The sequence below is a fragment of the Hemicordylus capensis genome, chromosome 1 (genome assembly GCF_027244095.1).
Source record: "Hemicordylus capensis ecotype Gifberg chromosome 1, rHemCap1.1.pri, whole genome shotgun sequence".
Classification (NCBI taxonomy): domain Eukaryota; kingdom Metazoa; phylum Chordata; class Lepidosauria; order Squamata; family Cordylidae; genus Hemicordylus; species Hemicordylus capensis.
In genome coordinates this window covers 193,999,109-194,013,525 of record NC_069657.1, presented here as the reverse complement: position 1 = coordinate 194,013,525, position 14,417 = coordinate 193,999,109, and the positions used below count along the sequence as shown (strand labels likewise).

At 42.1% G+C, this 14,417-nt stretch overlaps 1 protein-coding gene across 5 annotated transcripts in view; it reads left to right on the top strand.

The window, feature by feature from the left end:
• STK39 (serine/threonine kinase 39) overlaps window positions 1–14,417 on the top strand; it is a 198,351-nt gene that overhangs the window by 61,889 nt on the left and 122,045 nt on the right. For all 5 annotated transcript variants that reach the window (XM_053264741.1, XM_053264765.1, XM_053264774.1 and 2 more), the window contains exons 2-5: window positions 1,598–1,710; window positions 9,913–10,021; window positions 11,123–11,264; window positions 12,028–12,083. In XM_053264741.1, coding sequence (XP_053120716.1) covers window positions 1,598–1,710; window positions 9,913–10,021; window positions 11,123–11,264; window positions 12,028–12,083 — 420 coding nt within the window. The remainder of the gene's footprint in view (window positions 1–1,597; window positions 1,711–9,912; window positions 10,022–11,122; window positions 11,265–12,027; window positions 12,084–14,417) is intronic.

Sequence of the window (14,417 nt, the reverse complement as noted above, 5' to 3'; positions counted from 1 at the left end):
GCTTTAGCTCTTGCTACCATACTATGTTAGGTGACACTCTAGCAAGCTCCTGCCTCGTTAATTGTGAAGTGGGGCTGGGAAGAAGGGCAAGACCAAACTATTTTAGTGCCCCGTGGTGGGAAAGTGCTAGAAGGCAGAGAATGAACAACATAATGGCCATGCCCTATTGTAGAAACTTTCCCAAATATCGCTAACATTTTTAAGCTGCTTCTTGAAATATCCCAGTATACGCAAAAGAGGATATGCAGACAAGATTCTTTAGCAGTAATATATTTGTATGATAACCAGAACCTCTACATGGCATATTTACACAATATAGAACAGTAACTTCCAGAGTTTCTAGCTTCAAGGAGTACTGAATATTTGCAATGGAACCCTCCCTTGTATACTGCAGAGTTTTAAGGTGTGTAGTTGGTTTGACTTGACTAGCAAGCCAGAGATTGCTGGTTCGAATCCCCACTGGTCTATTTCCCAGACTATGGGAAACACCAATACTGGACAGCAGCAATGTAGAAAGATGCTGAAAGGCATCATCTCATACTGTACGAGAGGAGGCAATGGTAAACCCCTCCTGTATTCTACCAAAAGACAACCATAGGGCTCTGTGGTCACCAGGAGTCGACACCGACTTAACGGTACACTTTAGTTTAGTTGGTTTGTGCAGAGTGAAGTTCTGCCCTGTAGGGCCTCACCATTTCTTCAATTGAGAAGTTACTCTAAGAAAAGTAAGAGTAGGCTGTCCAGTTTTTGATATGGTCTGTTGTTTTCTTCCTCCCATTCCCAATCCAAAAATATGTTAAATTTATGAGGTAGGAGGTCCTGCTGATGGATTGACACATACCTTCTGCCCATCCTTACTCAAGAGTGCACATGGCTGCATATTACAAAGCAACTTGGTCCTGTGATAGCAAGCATGACTTGTCCTCTTTGCTAAGCAGAGTCCACCCCGGTTGCATATGAATGGGAGACTTGATGCTTGAGCACTGTAAGATATTCCCCTCAGGGGATGGAGCCATTCTGGAAAGAGCAGAAGGTTCCAACTTCCTTCCCTGGCATCTCCAAGATAGGGCTGAGAGAGATTCCTGCCTGCAACCTTGGAGAAGCTGCTGCCAGGTGGTGTAGACAATATTGAGCTAGATGGATCAATGGTCTGACTCAGTATATCTGTCTGTTTATTCATTCATTCATTCATTCATTCATTCAATTTTTAGACCGCCCTTACAAAATAGCTCAGGGCAGTTCACAAACATTAAAGACCCTTTAAAACAATTTAAGAGCACTAGAAGGCCAGGCTGAACAGGTAGGTCTTTAGGGCTCTCCTAAATTCCAATAAAGAATTCAAATTACCGATGTCTGTAGGAAGCGCATTCCACAGTCCAGGAGTGGCTACAGAGAAGGCCCATATGGCAGCTTCCTGTGTTCCTAATGTGCAAACTGTCTTGCAGGGAAGCTTGTTTGCCTTTGTTGATCTTCTGCTTGAGAAGACTTCCTGACAAGTTTATGAGGAACCCCAGTTGTTGCAAGACACAGTTTGAAAATGACTTCACCTTAATATTGTACAATTCTTATGTGTGTTTCTTGCTTCTGTCTCTTTCAGGTAGTGGTGCTACAGCTGTAGTCCAAGCTGCGCTATGCAAACCCAGACAAGAACGCGTAGCAATAAAAAGAATCAACTTAGAAAAATGCCAGACCAGTATGGATGAATTGCTTGTAAGTAAACCCAGTGGGAAAACTAACCGGTTTCTATACCCTTTGAACGACTCAGTTGAATTGGCATATGTAGCTTTGTGCAGTTCCAAGATGCAGTTGGAAGGAAGATGGTTTCTTCTTGCCAAACGTTGTTTCCTCCACTCCTACATCGAGTGTCACTTCATGTTCCATTGAAAGACCAAACCGGTGGTGCATGCAGGGGCAGGCCAAGGTAGTGTGGTGCCTGAGGTGAGGTGCCAAATGCTTTCCTGCCCCATGCCCCTGGTGGAGGCCAGCCCCCTTTCATCATTGCCCTTTACCAGCTTCTTGCCAGTGTTGCAAGGAGCTTGAGGAATGGAGGGCTGCTTTCTTTCTTCTCCCTGCACTTCGTGCCAAGCTTGCAAGGGCCAGATGGCTCCCAAAGAGTTGCTGCAGTGGTGGAAGCAGGGAGCATGTTGGCGCCCTGCTGGTGTCCCAGTAATCTGCTTCCTGAGGCAACTGCCTTGCCTTGTGAAAGGGCTGCTCTGGATTCATGCTGGAAAATGCTTTCAGGTAATTGCATTGGAAGTATTTGCAGAGAATTCTTAGTTGCTCCAGTTCTTTATCTCTGAATGTATCCCTGGAGTCTCTTATTTCCCCTTCTACTCCGGAGCATGTGTTTAACAGCCTTTTCACAGGAGGGCACACCCTACCAAAGTCTTGAAACTGATGTTGGGAAGTGGACAGAGCATGCTGGTGTGTCAAGGCGGCCATCTGAGCAACTCCACTGGTTCATGGTGGCCTTGGTGCCCACCCAACGTGCTCAGATCAATGACTGCATTACTCCTGGATGTCATTTCAGTGCAGCTTCCATATGAAAAAGAGAGAGTGCAAAGATAAAAGAAGCCACAAGAAATGCGTGAAGACAAGGAGCCAGTAGTACAGTGAGCAAGGCAAACATAGCTTATGTCCACTGTTGTGGAAGGGGCATGTCCTTAGAACAGCTGTGTCCTGGCCCTTCTGCAGCATAGATCTTGTTTCACTTTATTGCCTGCTTAGTCATGGGGACTTGAATTAATAGCAATTCAAAAACAGACCAAATGAAAAATGCCAGACTAAAATGTTTTCTCCTAGTCTGCAAAAGCCCATGTAGATTCCTTTGCTGACTGCTGTGGTGAATGTTTGGTTAATGTCTAATATTAATTTCTTAGGTTTAATAAAGCATTCTGTTGCTCCAACTACAGAGACTGCAGTTGTAAGCTTGATGTTTTAAGGCTTTTGTTTGGAAACATTAATTATAAATTTTTAGTTTTTAAAATTCATTGTGTGTAGCCATTGCACCAAATAAAACCAACCACCAAATTCAATCACATACAATGCAGTACAGAACATGAACCATTAAATAAAAAGGTTCCCTTTATAGTTGATTGCCATAGCCTTGAAATAATTAGCCCATATCTTTAGAGCAGTGATATATGAAGCTACACGGTGGGATGTCCCAGCATCTTGATCTGAACATAAGAACAGCCCTGCTGGATCAGGCCCAAGGCCCATCTAGTCCAGCATCCTGTTTCGTACACTGGCCCACCAGATGTCACTGGAAGTCTACAGGCAGGAGTTGAGGGCATGCCCTCTCTCCTGCTCTTACTCCCCTGCAACTGGTACTCAGAGGCATCGTGCCTTTGAGGCTGGAGGTGGCCTATAGCCCTCCGACTAGTAGCCGTTGATAGACCTCTCCTCCATAAAGTTATCCAAACCCCTCTTAAAGCCATCCAGGTTGTTGGCTGTCACGACATCTCGTGGCAGAGAATTCCAGAAGTTGATTATGCGTTGTGTGAAAAAGCACTTCTGTTTGTTGGTCCTAGATTTCCTGGCAATCAATTTCATGGGATGACCCCTGGTTCTAGTGTTATGGGAGAGGGAGAAGAATGTCTCTCTATCCACTTTCTCCACACCATGCATGATTTTATAGACCTCTATCATGTCTCCCCACAGTCCTCTTTTTTCTAAACTAAATAGCCCCAGGTGTTGTAGCCTTGCCTCATAAGAAATGTGCTCTAGGCCCCTGATCATCTTGGTTGCCCTCTTCTGCACCTTTTCCAGTTCCACAATGTCTTTTTTTAGATGTGGTGAATTGTACACAGAACTCCAGGTTTGGCCGCACCATAGTTTTGTATAAGGGCATTATAATATTAGCCGTTTTATTTTCAATCCCCTTCCTAATGATCCCTAGCATGGAATTGGCCTTTTTCACAGCTGCCGCACATTGATTGACACTTCCAGTGAGCTGTCCACCACAACCCCAAGATCCCTCTCCTGGTCAGTCACGGACAGCTCAGATCAGATCAGCGAATACTTGATGTTGGGGTTTTTTGTCCCAATGTGCATCACTTTATACTTGCCAACATTGAATCGCATTTGCCATTTTGTTGCCCACTCCCCCAGTTTTTGGAGATCCTTTTGGAACTCCTCACAATCCGTTTTAGATTTCACTACCCGGAAGAGTTTGGTATCATCTTCAAATTTGGCCACCTCGCTGCTTACCCCTACTTCTAGATCATTTATGAATAAATTAAAAAGCACTGGTCCTAGTACAGATCCCTTGGGGACCTCACTTCTTACTTCTCTCCATTGTAAGAACTCTCAATTTATACCTACCCTCTGCTTTCTGTCTTTCAACCAGTTGGCAATCCACATATGTACTTGTCCCCTTATCCCATGACTGCTAAGTTTCCTCAGGAGTCTTTGATGAGGAACTTTGTCGAAAGCTTTTTGGAAGTCCAGGTATACTATGTCAGCTGGATCACCTTGATCCACACACTTGTTGACACTCTCAAAGAAGTCCAAAATGTTTGTGAGGCAAGATTTACCTTTGCAGAAGCCATGCTGGCTCACTCCCAGCAGGGCCTGTTCTTCTGTGTGCTTTATAATTTTATTCTTGAGGATGTTTTCCATCAATTTGTCTGGAATGGACGTTAAGCTAACCGGCCTGTAGTTTCCCGGATCCCCCTGAATCCCTTTTTGATAATCGGTGTTACATTTGCTGCTCTCTAGTCCTCTGGTACAGAGCCCGATTTCAGGGATAAGTTACATATTTTAGCAAGGAGGTCGGCAATTTCACCTTTGAATTCTTTGAGGAGTCCTGTGTGGATGCCATCTGGCCCTGGTGATTTGCTAGTTTTCAGTTTTTTCAGACAGTTTAGAACATCATCTCTTGTCACTTCTATCTGACTCAGTTCTTCTTTAGCCTCCATCCCCTAAAAGCCTGGCTCAGGAACAGTTATATGCTCAGTGTCCTCTGCTGTGAAGACGGACGCAAAGAGCTCGTTTAGCTTCTCTGCAACCTCCATCTCCTCCTTAATAATCCCTTTCACTCCCTCATTGTCTAATGGTCCAACCACCTCCCTGGCAGCTTTCCTGCATCTGATGTATTTAAAGAAGTTTTTGTTATTCCCCTTGATACTTTTAGCTAAATGTTCCCAAACTCTCTTTTTGCCTGCCTTATTGTCATCTTGCATTTCTTTTGCCAGAGTTTGTGTTCCTTTCTGTTCTCTTCATTTGGACATGCCTTCCAATTTTGGAAGGAAGTCTTTTTCCCTTTTATGGCTTCCTTGACGGTACCTTTTAGCCATGCTGGCATCTTCCTGGACTTAGTGGTACCTTTCCTCCTTTTGAGTATACAATCTAACTGGGCTTCTAGTATTGTGGTTTTGAGTAAACTCCATGCATTCTGGAGTGAAGTGACTCTCCTGATTTTCCCTTTCAGCTTTCTTTTCACCATACTCCTCATTTTGGAGAAGTTTCCTCTTCTGAAATTCAAAATGTCTGTGTTAGACTTCCTTGGTGATTCTTTCCCCGCATGTATGCTGAATTTGATGGCACTGTGGTCACTGTTCCTTAAAGGGTCGATGACACTGACATCACGCACCAGGTCCTGGGTGCCACTCAGAAATAAGTACAAGGTTGCCTTCTCTCTGATTGGTTCCAAGACCAACTCTTCTAGGGCACAGTCATTCAGCGTATCTAGAAATTTGACCTCTTTGTCATTACCTGACTGTGAATTTACCCAATCTTTGTGTGGGTAATTGAAGTCACCCATAATTACAGCCCTGCCTCTCCTTGACGCCTCCCTGATTTCCTCCTGCAACTCCCAATCACTGTCAGCGTTTTGATCCGGAGGGCGATAGCACGTCCCCAGTAGCACGTTTCCTTTCAGGCCTTGTACTGTCACCCACAGGGTTTCTGTGGAGGACTCCAGCCCACCTAGGTTTTCTACCTTGTTAGTTTCTATCCCTTCTTTAACATGCAGTGCTACTCCACCTCCAAGGTGCCCCTCCCTGTCCTTTCTATATAGCTTGTATCCCTGGATAACAGTGTCCCACTGGTTCTCACTGTTCCACCATGTTTCTGTTATTCCCACTATGTCTATTTCTGCGTTAGCAACCAAGCACTCCAGCTCACCCATCTTGGCTCAGAGGCTTCTGGCATTGGCATATAAAAACACCTATACACTGAATCTCTCACCTGATGTATGCTATCTTTCCTTTGACCAGCTGGCACAGCCTTCTGTCTACTCTTTATGTGGTTCTGCTCTGTCCCCTTCTGTTTTATATGAATCCTTTGCACCCTCTCACTTTAAAGAATGGCTTTTGCCAAACCGGATACTGCCCAGCTGTTGTCGGCTATTCCCAGACGTCATTTTAAAAGCTGCTTTGCAACCTTTTTGATTTTAGGCACCAGCAGTCTGGTTCCATCTTGGTTCAAGTGTAGCTCGTCCCTTTTGGACAGGCCTTTCTTGCCCCAAAATGTATCCCAGTGCCTAACAAATCTAAACCCCTCCTCCTGGCACCAACATCTCATCCACTCATTGAGAACCCTCAGCTCTGCCTGCCTCACTGTACCTGCATGTGGAACAGGTAGCATTTCTGAGAATGCTACCTTGGGGGTCCTGGACTTCAGTACACTGCCTATCAGCCTAAATTTGGCTTTCAAGACCTCCCGACTACATTTCCCCACATCGCTGGTGCCGACATGTACTCCAACAGCTGTCTCCTCCCCAGCACTACCTAGGAGCCTGTCTAGATGCTGTGTGATGTCTGCAACCTTCACACCAGGCAGGCAAGTCACTGTGCGGTCAGCATGTGGGTCACAAACCCATCTCTCTAAATCTGTAATGATCAAATCGCCCACTGCAAGGAGGCCCCCACCCCTCGGAGGAGTATCCCCTGTGGGAGACGATATGGGCTCAGCATCCATGGAAGGGGTCCTTTCTAAAGGAGCATTTCCCTCTTCCTCAGACCGATAATTGAAAAAGCAGGTTTTCTCTCCTGAATTTAGCTAGTGAGAAGACAACTCCTTTTTGAGAAATTGGTCTTTTTAAACTGACAGCTATAGGGAACAACGGAGCAAATCTTTGAGAATGGCCGCAGATATAAAACATTTGCATCAGAGGAATTTGATGGTATCTACTGTTTGTTATTGCTGTTGGCATAGTTTGAAATCTTAAGGCCGTAAATGCCTGATGCAGTATATGAGAAGTTTACGCTAATGAAGTAGCAGGCTCTCTGGTAGTCAGTTTTCAGCTTGCATACTGCAAAGATAATCTGGAGGCTACAGTAGATCTCCCATCTGCCTTGGAATCATGCCAGAAGATCCACTCTCTGCGCTTGCCAGAATTGTTCAGGGAGGACATATCTAAGGATGGAAGGGGAACGTGATTGAAGCAAACCATAAAAGGTAGTTTTCCATTTAAACCCTCATAATGAGGAACTTGTTTTTCCTTTAAGGAAAATAGAAGAGAGCTTTATGGATAAGGAGAGCTTATTATTATTATTACTATGTACTTATTTCACTGTGCAACTTTCCTGTGCTGCATAACTGAACATATCCCTATAGTCTTGTTAGTTCCTAGTCTCTCTATCTGAGTTCTGCAGCTTTATAGATTCACATTCATTTTTGCCAATGTTTTTCAGATAAGTTGGTTTGGCAGGAGAATGGGCATGCCAATTTGAATTTAAAAATGTGGAAATTTGGTTGATTTCCCTCTGCCCCCCAAAGCTGGTCTCTAAACCTACTGGTGCAAATACCAGCAGGCTAAATTTAAGTTCTGGAGCAGATACCAGCAGGCTAAATTTAATGCTGAGAACTGAAGTAAACATAAGGCCTATTAGAATTAGGCTTCATTCTCTTAAAATATGGAATGCTTTAATCTTATGAGAACTTGAAAGATTCATTGGAGTGAGTTGCTTCTACAGTGGGTCCTCTGACAGGTTGTCTCTGTTCTGGCTATGTGGGTTTTTGCTGCCACATACTCTCTCTGTCACTCAATTGTGCTCTGTATTACATATCAGTGTGCCTCTAAGCTCCAGGAATCCAGTACTCAGGGTTCTATGCCTTCCTTCTTTTCTATTACCTGCATCCTAATTGAACCCAAAATTGTCACTTCCTTCTAGTTCCTTTGGATAAGCAGGGTTTGTTTTTCCTTTGATGCGGTTTCTTTGGATCACTGGTGCATAGCATTGCATCTGAATGTCTTGGCGAAATCATTAATTGGAACTACCTGTCCTGGCATTTTGATTTCATTGTTTGACAGCTGAGATGTAATGTGCCTAGTAAATGACAGGATATCTAAAAAAGAGGTGTAATGGGCAACAAGCCTTTTGTTGTGACTGTGTGAAGAACCTTGTTTTCTCTATAGAATAAATTCATTTTGCTCTGTCTTGCCCTTGCTTCCACCCTCAGTGTTTCAGTTGATTGCTTGATTAAAAAAAAATTTTTTTAAGCAGTGTATGCACACTTAGCCCCTTCATTCATAAAACAAAACCACCACCACCCCAACTGTCTCTTTGGGGTGGGAGGGCAGAAAGTCATGTTTCTGGCATCATCAGCACCAGCCAATCAAGGCTATGCATAACTAGCTTTGCTACAAAATTACAAAACTCACTTTTTCAGAGTTTGATACTAGAGATAAAAAGGTACATTCTGAATTGAATATGGTGAAGTCTGTTCTGAACTGACCCCATTCATCTCTATTATTACTGTCTTCATCTGTGGAGGTATTTCCTCTTTTACAGGAAAGAATAACTTTAAGAGCTGAATGAAAAGCAAAAAAAGGTGAAAAGCCAGTCCCCAGGTGCTAGGAAAAACAAATTTATTGAACTTAAGAATTCTTAAGTATGTATGTTTTGAACTAGGAATACTTTGAACAACAGAAACAAATGTTAAAACCTAAAACAGAATCAAAACATTTAGATAGATTTCCTAAGGTGTGCTAATTCATTATAACATTTTGTCTAAGGTATAAAAGCTTTTTTAGCAAAAGATGTTGGTATTAAAAATCTATGGAATGCCATGATGGTATTATTTTATAAATCTCTTCAAAAGAAAACTGTTCATGTATTGGTTCTATTTCATGCTTTTTATCTCCAAGATGTCACTGCCCACTTGATAAATCCTTCATGGGACTGGGGAGAGAAATAACTCTATTTTACTTAAAACATAGCATTATAATCCTATCACAAAGAACTTGTGTTACCCCCAATCTTTTGTAATATAATGCAAGTAAGAACCAATTTACATCTAATTGATTTTATCTTTTTTTTTGCTATAAGAAAAGTTTTATTCTTAAAATTCAACTTTTTGTGCTCCGAAGCATTCAGTTTCCACTTATTCAACAGATTGTGAACTGATTCAGATGAGGCGCCAGGTGCAACATGTTGGGATGTCTTCCAGTGTTGTCGGCACAGGTGCACTCTCAGTGTGACCCTGTCCTGATCATGTGTTGCAACTGGCATCTCATCCGAACTGGTCCTATATCATTTTGAAAAGTAGAGAGCTATGGGTTGGAACCAGAGATGTGTGAGTTCTGTTTATGCTGTGGTGCTTCACCACTCCCTCCAATTCCTTACTGTAGCCCCAGTGCTACCTAAAAACCTGTCCTTGTTTAAGGATTGGTTGACCCTCATGGAATAGATTGTCTGTGTGGGATCCACAGAAATTGAGGAGGGGGCTTGCCCTACATAAGCGCCTTTATGCGCTTTTCAGTTTAATCCTATGTATGCATATGGGGTTTCTCTCTCTGAAAGCTGCAGATATGATGTACTAGTTTCTAAAAGATGCCCATTGCAGACATTAGTAGGTTGAGCATGATCTATAGATGTGGTGTGTATCTCAGCCTGAATTCATTTATAGAATATATTTGTTTCCATGACGGAATACCATGTCATATTTTGCATTCCTTTATAGAAAGAAATTCAAGCCATGAGTCAATGCAGTCATCCAAACATAGTTACATATTATACATCTTTTGTGGTCAAGGATGAGCTTTGGTTGGTTATGAAACTGCTAAGCGGAGGTAGGTCTTTGTACTATTAACTTCAAAATGATGCAGTACTATATTTGTATTTCCTTGCGTGTCTGTGTCTATGGCATTCAAGCACTTGAATGAAGTGTTGGATTTCTTCCCTGGCTGTTTTTCTTGCTATTATGCTGGTGTATCACATTATGCAGAACTGTTCAATAAATACAATAATACTATGAACTGTAGTAGTAGTTTTAAAAGTTGTGCTTATTTCAAAAGAAAATAACTTGCTACTTATTGCTAAGACTGAGCTGAAGGAGGGTGCTTTTCACAAGAGCTTTTATCATTTTGTGAAATAGGAGGTGGGTGCTTAGAAAAGGGGGAGAAATGGTCTAGCATTCAAAGTGAGAGCAGTGGTGATCTAGGAAGCAGTACCTTCATCCTGAATTGGCTTCGTGACCTTGTCACATAGCCAGAATTAGCCACCCAAGCCTTGTTGCTCGTTCAGTACAAGCATATTCTGAACATGTGAAGGAAGGAGCAGGGTTATGCCTTCTGGCCCCACAACTCAACCCCTGTGCATTTAGAGATGTGTAGAGGCTTCTACACATGTAGACTCTTGCATTCAATTGGGAATTGGTTGTGTAGGGTTCCCAGGTGTGGAGGAGCTTCCATGGGTACAGCAGTACACGTGCAGAAGCCCCTTTCACAATTCCCTTGCACACATGTTATTTGGATGGTGAAGCCAATTGGTATGATTTTACTCCCTCTTATGTGTTCAATATTCTGAATAAGTGAACCGGGCTGCTATTATAGCGATGTCACTACGTGATACAGGTAGGATCATTTCCCAGAAAGAAGCAGTTCCAATTCGAAAGGGGAAAAAAGTTGTAGAAGTAGCTTGCAAATGGGCAGAAAAAAGATGTGTGGGCGAGGAACAGCTTCACCCCTTGCAAGTTCCACTTTCACACTGAGAAAGTTCAAGAGGGAACATCCAGCATATTCCTGTTTGTTCCAGGTCCCTGCCTATATGAGATTGAGAAGTAACAAAGCTTAAGTATGGATAACTGACTTTAAATTTCTGAGTTAGGCACAAAGAATTGCAAGATGATTCCTAAGAGATTGTTTTCCTATAATCTTGTATTTAAATTTCAGGCTCAATGCTGGATATAATAAAATACGTTGTCAACAGAGGAGAGCACAAGAGTGGTGTTCTGGAAGAATCAATAATAGCAACCATTCTTAAAGAGGTTTTGGAAGGCTTAGATTATCTACACAGGAATGGGCAAATTCACAGGTATGAATATATAACCCTTGCTGATTGGGTCAGGAGGCACCATTTAAAATGGTGGTTCTCTTACGTTTAGTAGAGGAGGAGAAACTGTCCCTGTTAATCTGTGCATATAGCATCTTCCTGTGGTTATTGCTGGTCTGTCCTTTGTTTCTCTGTGAGCCCCTTTGGGACAGGAAGCCATCTTCTCATTCTTCTTCTGATGTAAACTGCTGCTGCTGTTTGTTGTTGAAAAGCAATATCTAAATATTAGTAATAATGTGGAGATAGCTGTAGTACTACTTCCCTGTCACAGATTTAGCTCTTTGTTTCTAATGAGGCCCTAGAAGTTGATGATATGGCTTTTTATGGGGAGAGGATCACATTGTCAGTGTGGGAGACTAGAAGACTGATCTTTCAAATATTGGTTATGTTTTTGTCTCCCTCCCATTAACACTTCTACAAAATTTAAACTGGGGAAACTCTTTTGCTTGCTCTAGTCTCTGATTTGTTATACCAGGTTGGGAGTAAGGAGGTTTTGGGCTAAGATATGTGGAGCCTTTGAGTCCCATATGTGGCCTAAATGATCAACTTTCTGTGGGTGGAAAAATACAAATTTTTCAGTTTATTCTTAAAGTGGCAATTTCTCTGTTAAGAAGATCACATAATTGTGTGTTGAGTGTTGAGTGGTTTTTAATTTTAACTTATTGTGCACTTCTCAATTAAAATTGTACTGAGTATGATCATATTCTTGCAATCTTAACAAATTACTTTTGTTCACTTCTTATAGGGATTTAAAAGCTGGTAATATTCTTTTGGGTGAAGATGGCTCGGTACAAATAGCAGGTAATAATAATCAGGTTTCAGAATGTATATGGGAAAACTTGAACCTGAGAGATTCAGTTTAATGTTAACCTGGCGCAGCAGGGAAATGCTTGACTAACAAGCAGAAGGTTGCCGGTTCAAATCCCCACTGGTATTTCCCCAGACTATGGGAAACACCTTTCCCGGGAAACACCTATCCCGGGCAGGCAGCAGCAATATAGGAATATGCTGAAAAGGCATCCAGTCATACCGCATGGGTGGAGGCAATGGAAAACCCCTCCTGTATTCTACCAAAGAAAACCACAGGGCTCTGTGGGCACCAGGAGTCAAAGTTGACTCAATGGCACATTTTACCTTTTACCGTTTAAAATGTTACCAGATTGACAGGTCACACACTGAAACATTCAAAGTACTTAGCAGAACTACTTCTGTGGATGATATCTGTTAACCTTGCTAGTATAGTTGCTAAGAGTGTGAATGGGCAACTTCATGGTTCAAATTTCACAGTCACAAACTCACTCGATGGCCTTTGGCAAGCTGCTGCCTTCTGTAGTGTGGCAATGATAATCTTGAATAGTCCTTGCCGATCTGTTGCCGTGCTTGCCAATAGAGTTTGGGTGTGTGCTTGGGAACTTTTTCGAAGTTGAAAAGTGAATTGTGGGAAACAATAATAATAAAAGCATAATATTAAAACAACAACAACAACACAATAACAAAATACTACAAAATAAATGAAGCAGTAGATTAAAAACAGCTTAAAAATCTAATATTCCAGGTGCCATAAAATCCAACACCCCCCAAAACAGAGGACTTAACCACTTATTATGAAAATCCTCCAGACACTAATCAATAAGTATTGACCTGGCACATAAACCTTAATAGCAGTGTCATCAAGTGAGTCTCCCTGAGGAGGGCATTCCCCAAATAGGTTGCAACCACCAAAAAGGCACTTTTCCTGGTTGCCACCTGCTTCACCCCCAAAGGAGGGGGCACTTGAAAAAGGATCTTTAATTCAGATCTTAATTCTTGGACGGAATATCTGAAGTGCTTTTTGGTGTACAAAATGCTATGTAACTGTGAAGTATTACTACTATGGCACCATCTCCCTAATGGGCAGAGGGGATGGGGGATTGGAAACATAAGAAGAATCCTGCTGGATCAGACCAAAGGTCCATCAAGATCAGCATCCTGTATTGCACAGCAGCCAATCAGATACCTCTGGAAAGCCCAGGAGTAGGGCATGTAGGCAAGTTGCTCTCTCCTGCTACTGCTTCCCATTGGCTGGTATTCAGATGCATACTGTCTCTGAACCTGGAGGCGACCTGTTCCCTAAGCATTCTAACTCTAAAGATGCATAGAGGAAGCTGCCATTGACAAGTCTAGACATTTAAGATAATATGACATGGCTCCTAATCCATCCCTTAACTTGTGTTCCACAATAAAGGGTGATGTATACTTTGCTCTTTAAAAAAATCTAAATTCTCCTACTGCCTTCCCTCGCTTCCCATTTGTTGACTGAGGCGACTAATGTAAAATATGTGTCATGTCTCTTCATTATCTTAGGGTTAAAATAAGTATAGAAGAAACTCTAATATATTCAGGGTACTGTGCCTCTCCCCCCACCCCCAGTCATAGATGTTTCCTCCTTCTCTTAAGTTCAGGAGCTTGTGTGTGATGTTCAAACTCAAAATTTTCAGAGATCTATTTAGGGATACTCAAATCTGTATGGAAGCAGTATTGGATTGATTCTGGTAACCTATTAAAGTATTGGTCTTAGTTTTGTTGGTAAAAATAGGTTGACCAGTATTATGTGGTTGTTTCCCCCCACCCCTGTAAATCCTAACTTTTCAGGGGTTTCCTTTTTCCTCTTCACACAACAAACGATTCTAACTGCGCCCAGAACTTTATCTCTTAATGTTCTGGGCAGGAACTTACTGCAATAAAATTCAGCTACTTAAAGGGCTGAGATTTATTTTTTGGGGTGTGTGTGTGTGTGTCCAAGAATCAGTGAGTGTGAACTAGTTAAAGTGGTTGCTTAAGTAGAGCAATTTCATTAGTGGAGACTGAAAAGAAGCCAATGCTGATAAAGATTATTTGCATCCAGTGAAAGTGAGTTGTGTTCTTTTGATCAAAGCTTTACAAAGAGCTTCTTGATAAAGCTGGTTTTTTATCTTGCTGAAGGGTTGCATTTTCCTCCTCCATTGTTGGTTTGGAATTCCTCCACTCTCCTGTTTCTGTTCTGCTTGGAGGCTTTTTGATATGAATTTCTTTGGAAAAATTAAGACAGTTAAGCCAAAAATAAAGCATACCTACAACTTTGTGGATGTGGTGTATCCTTGAGAGGACATCTTAAAA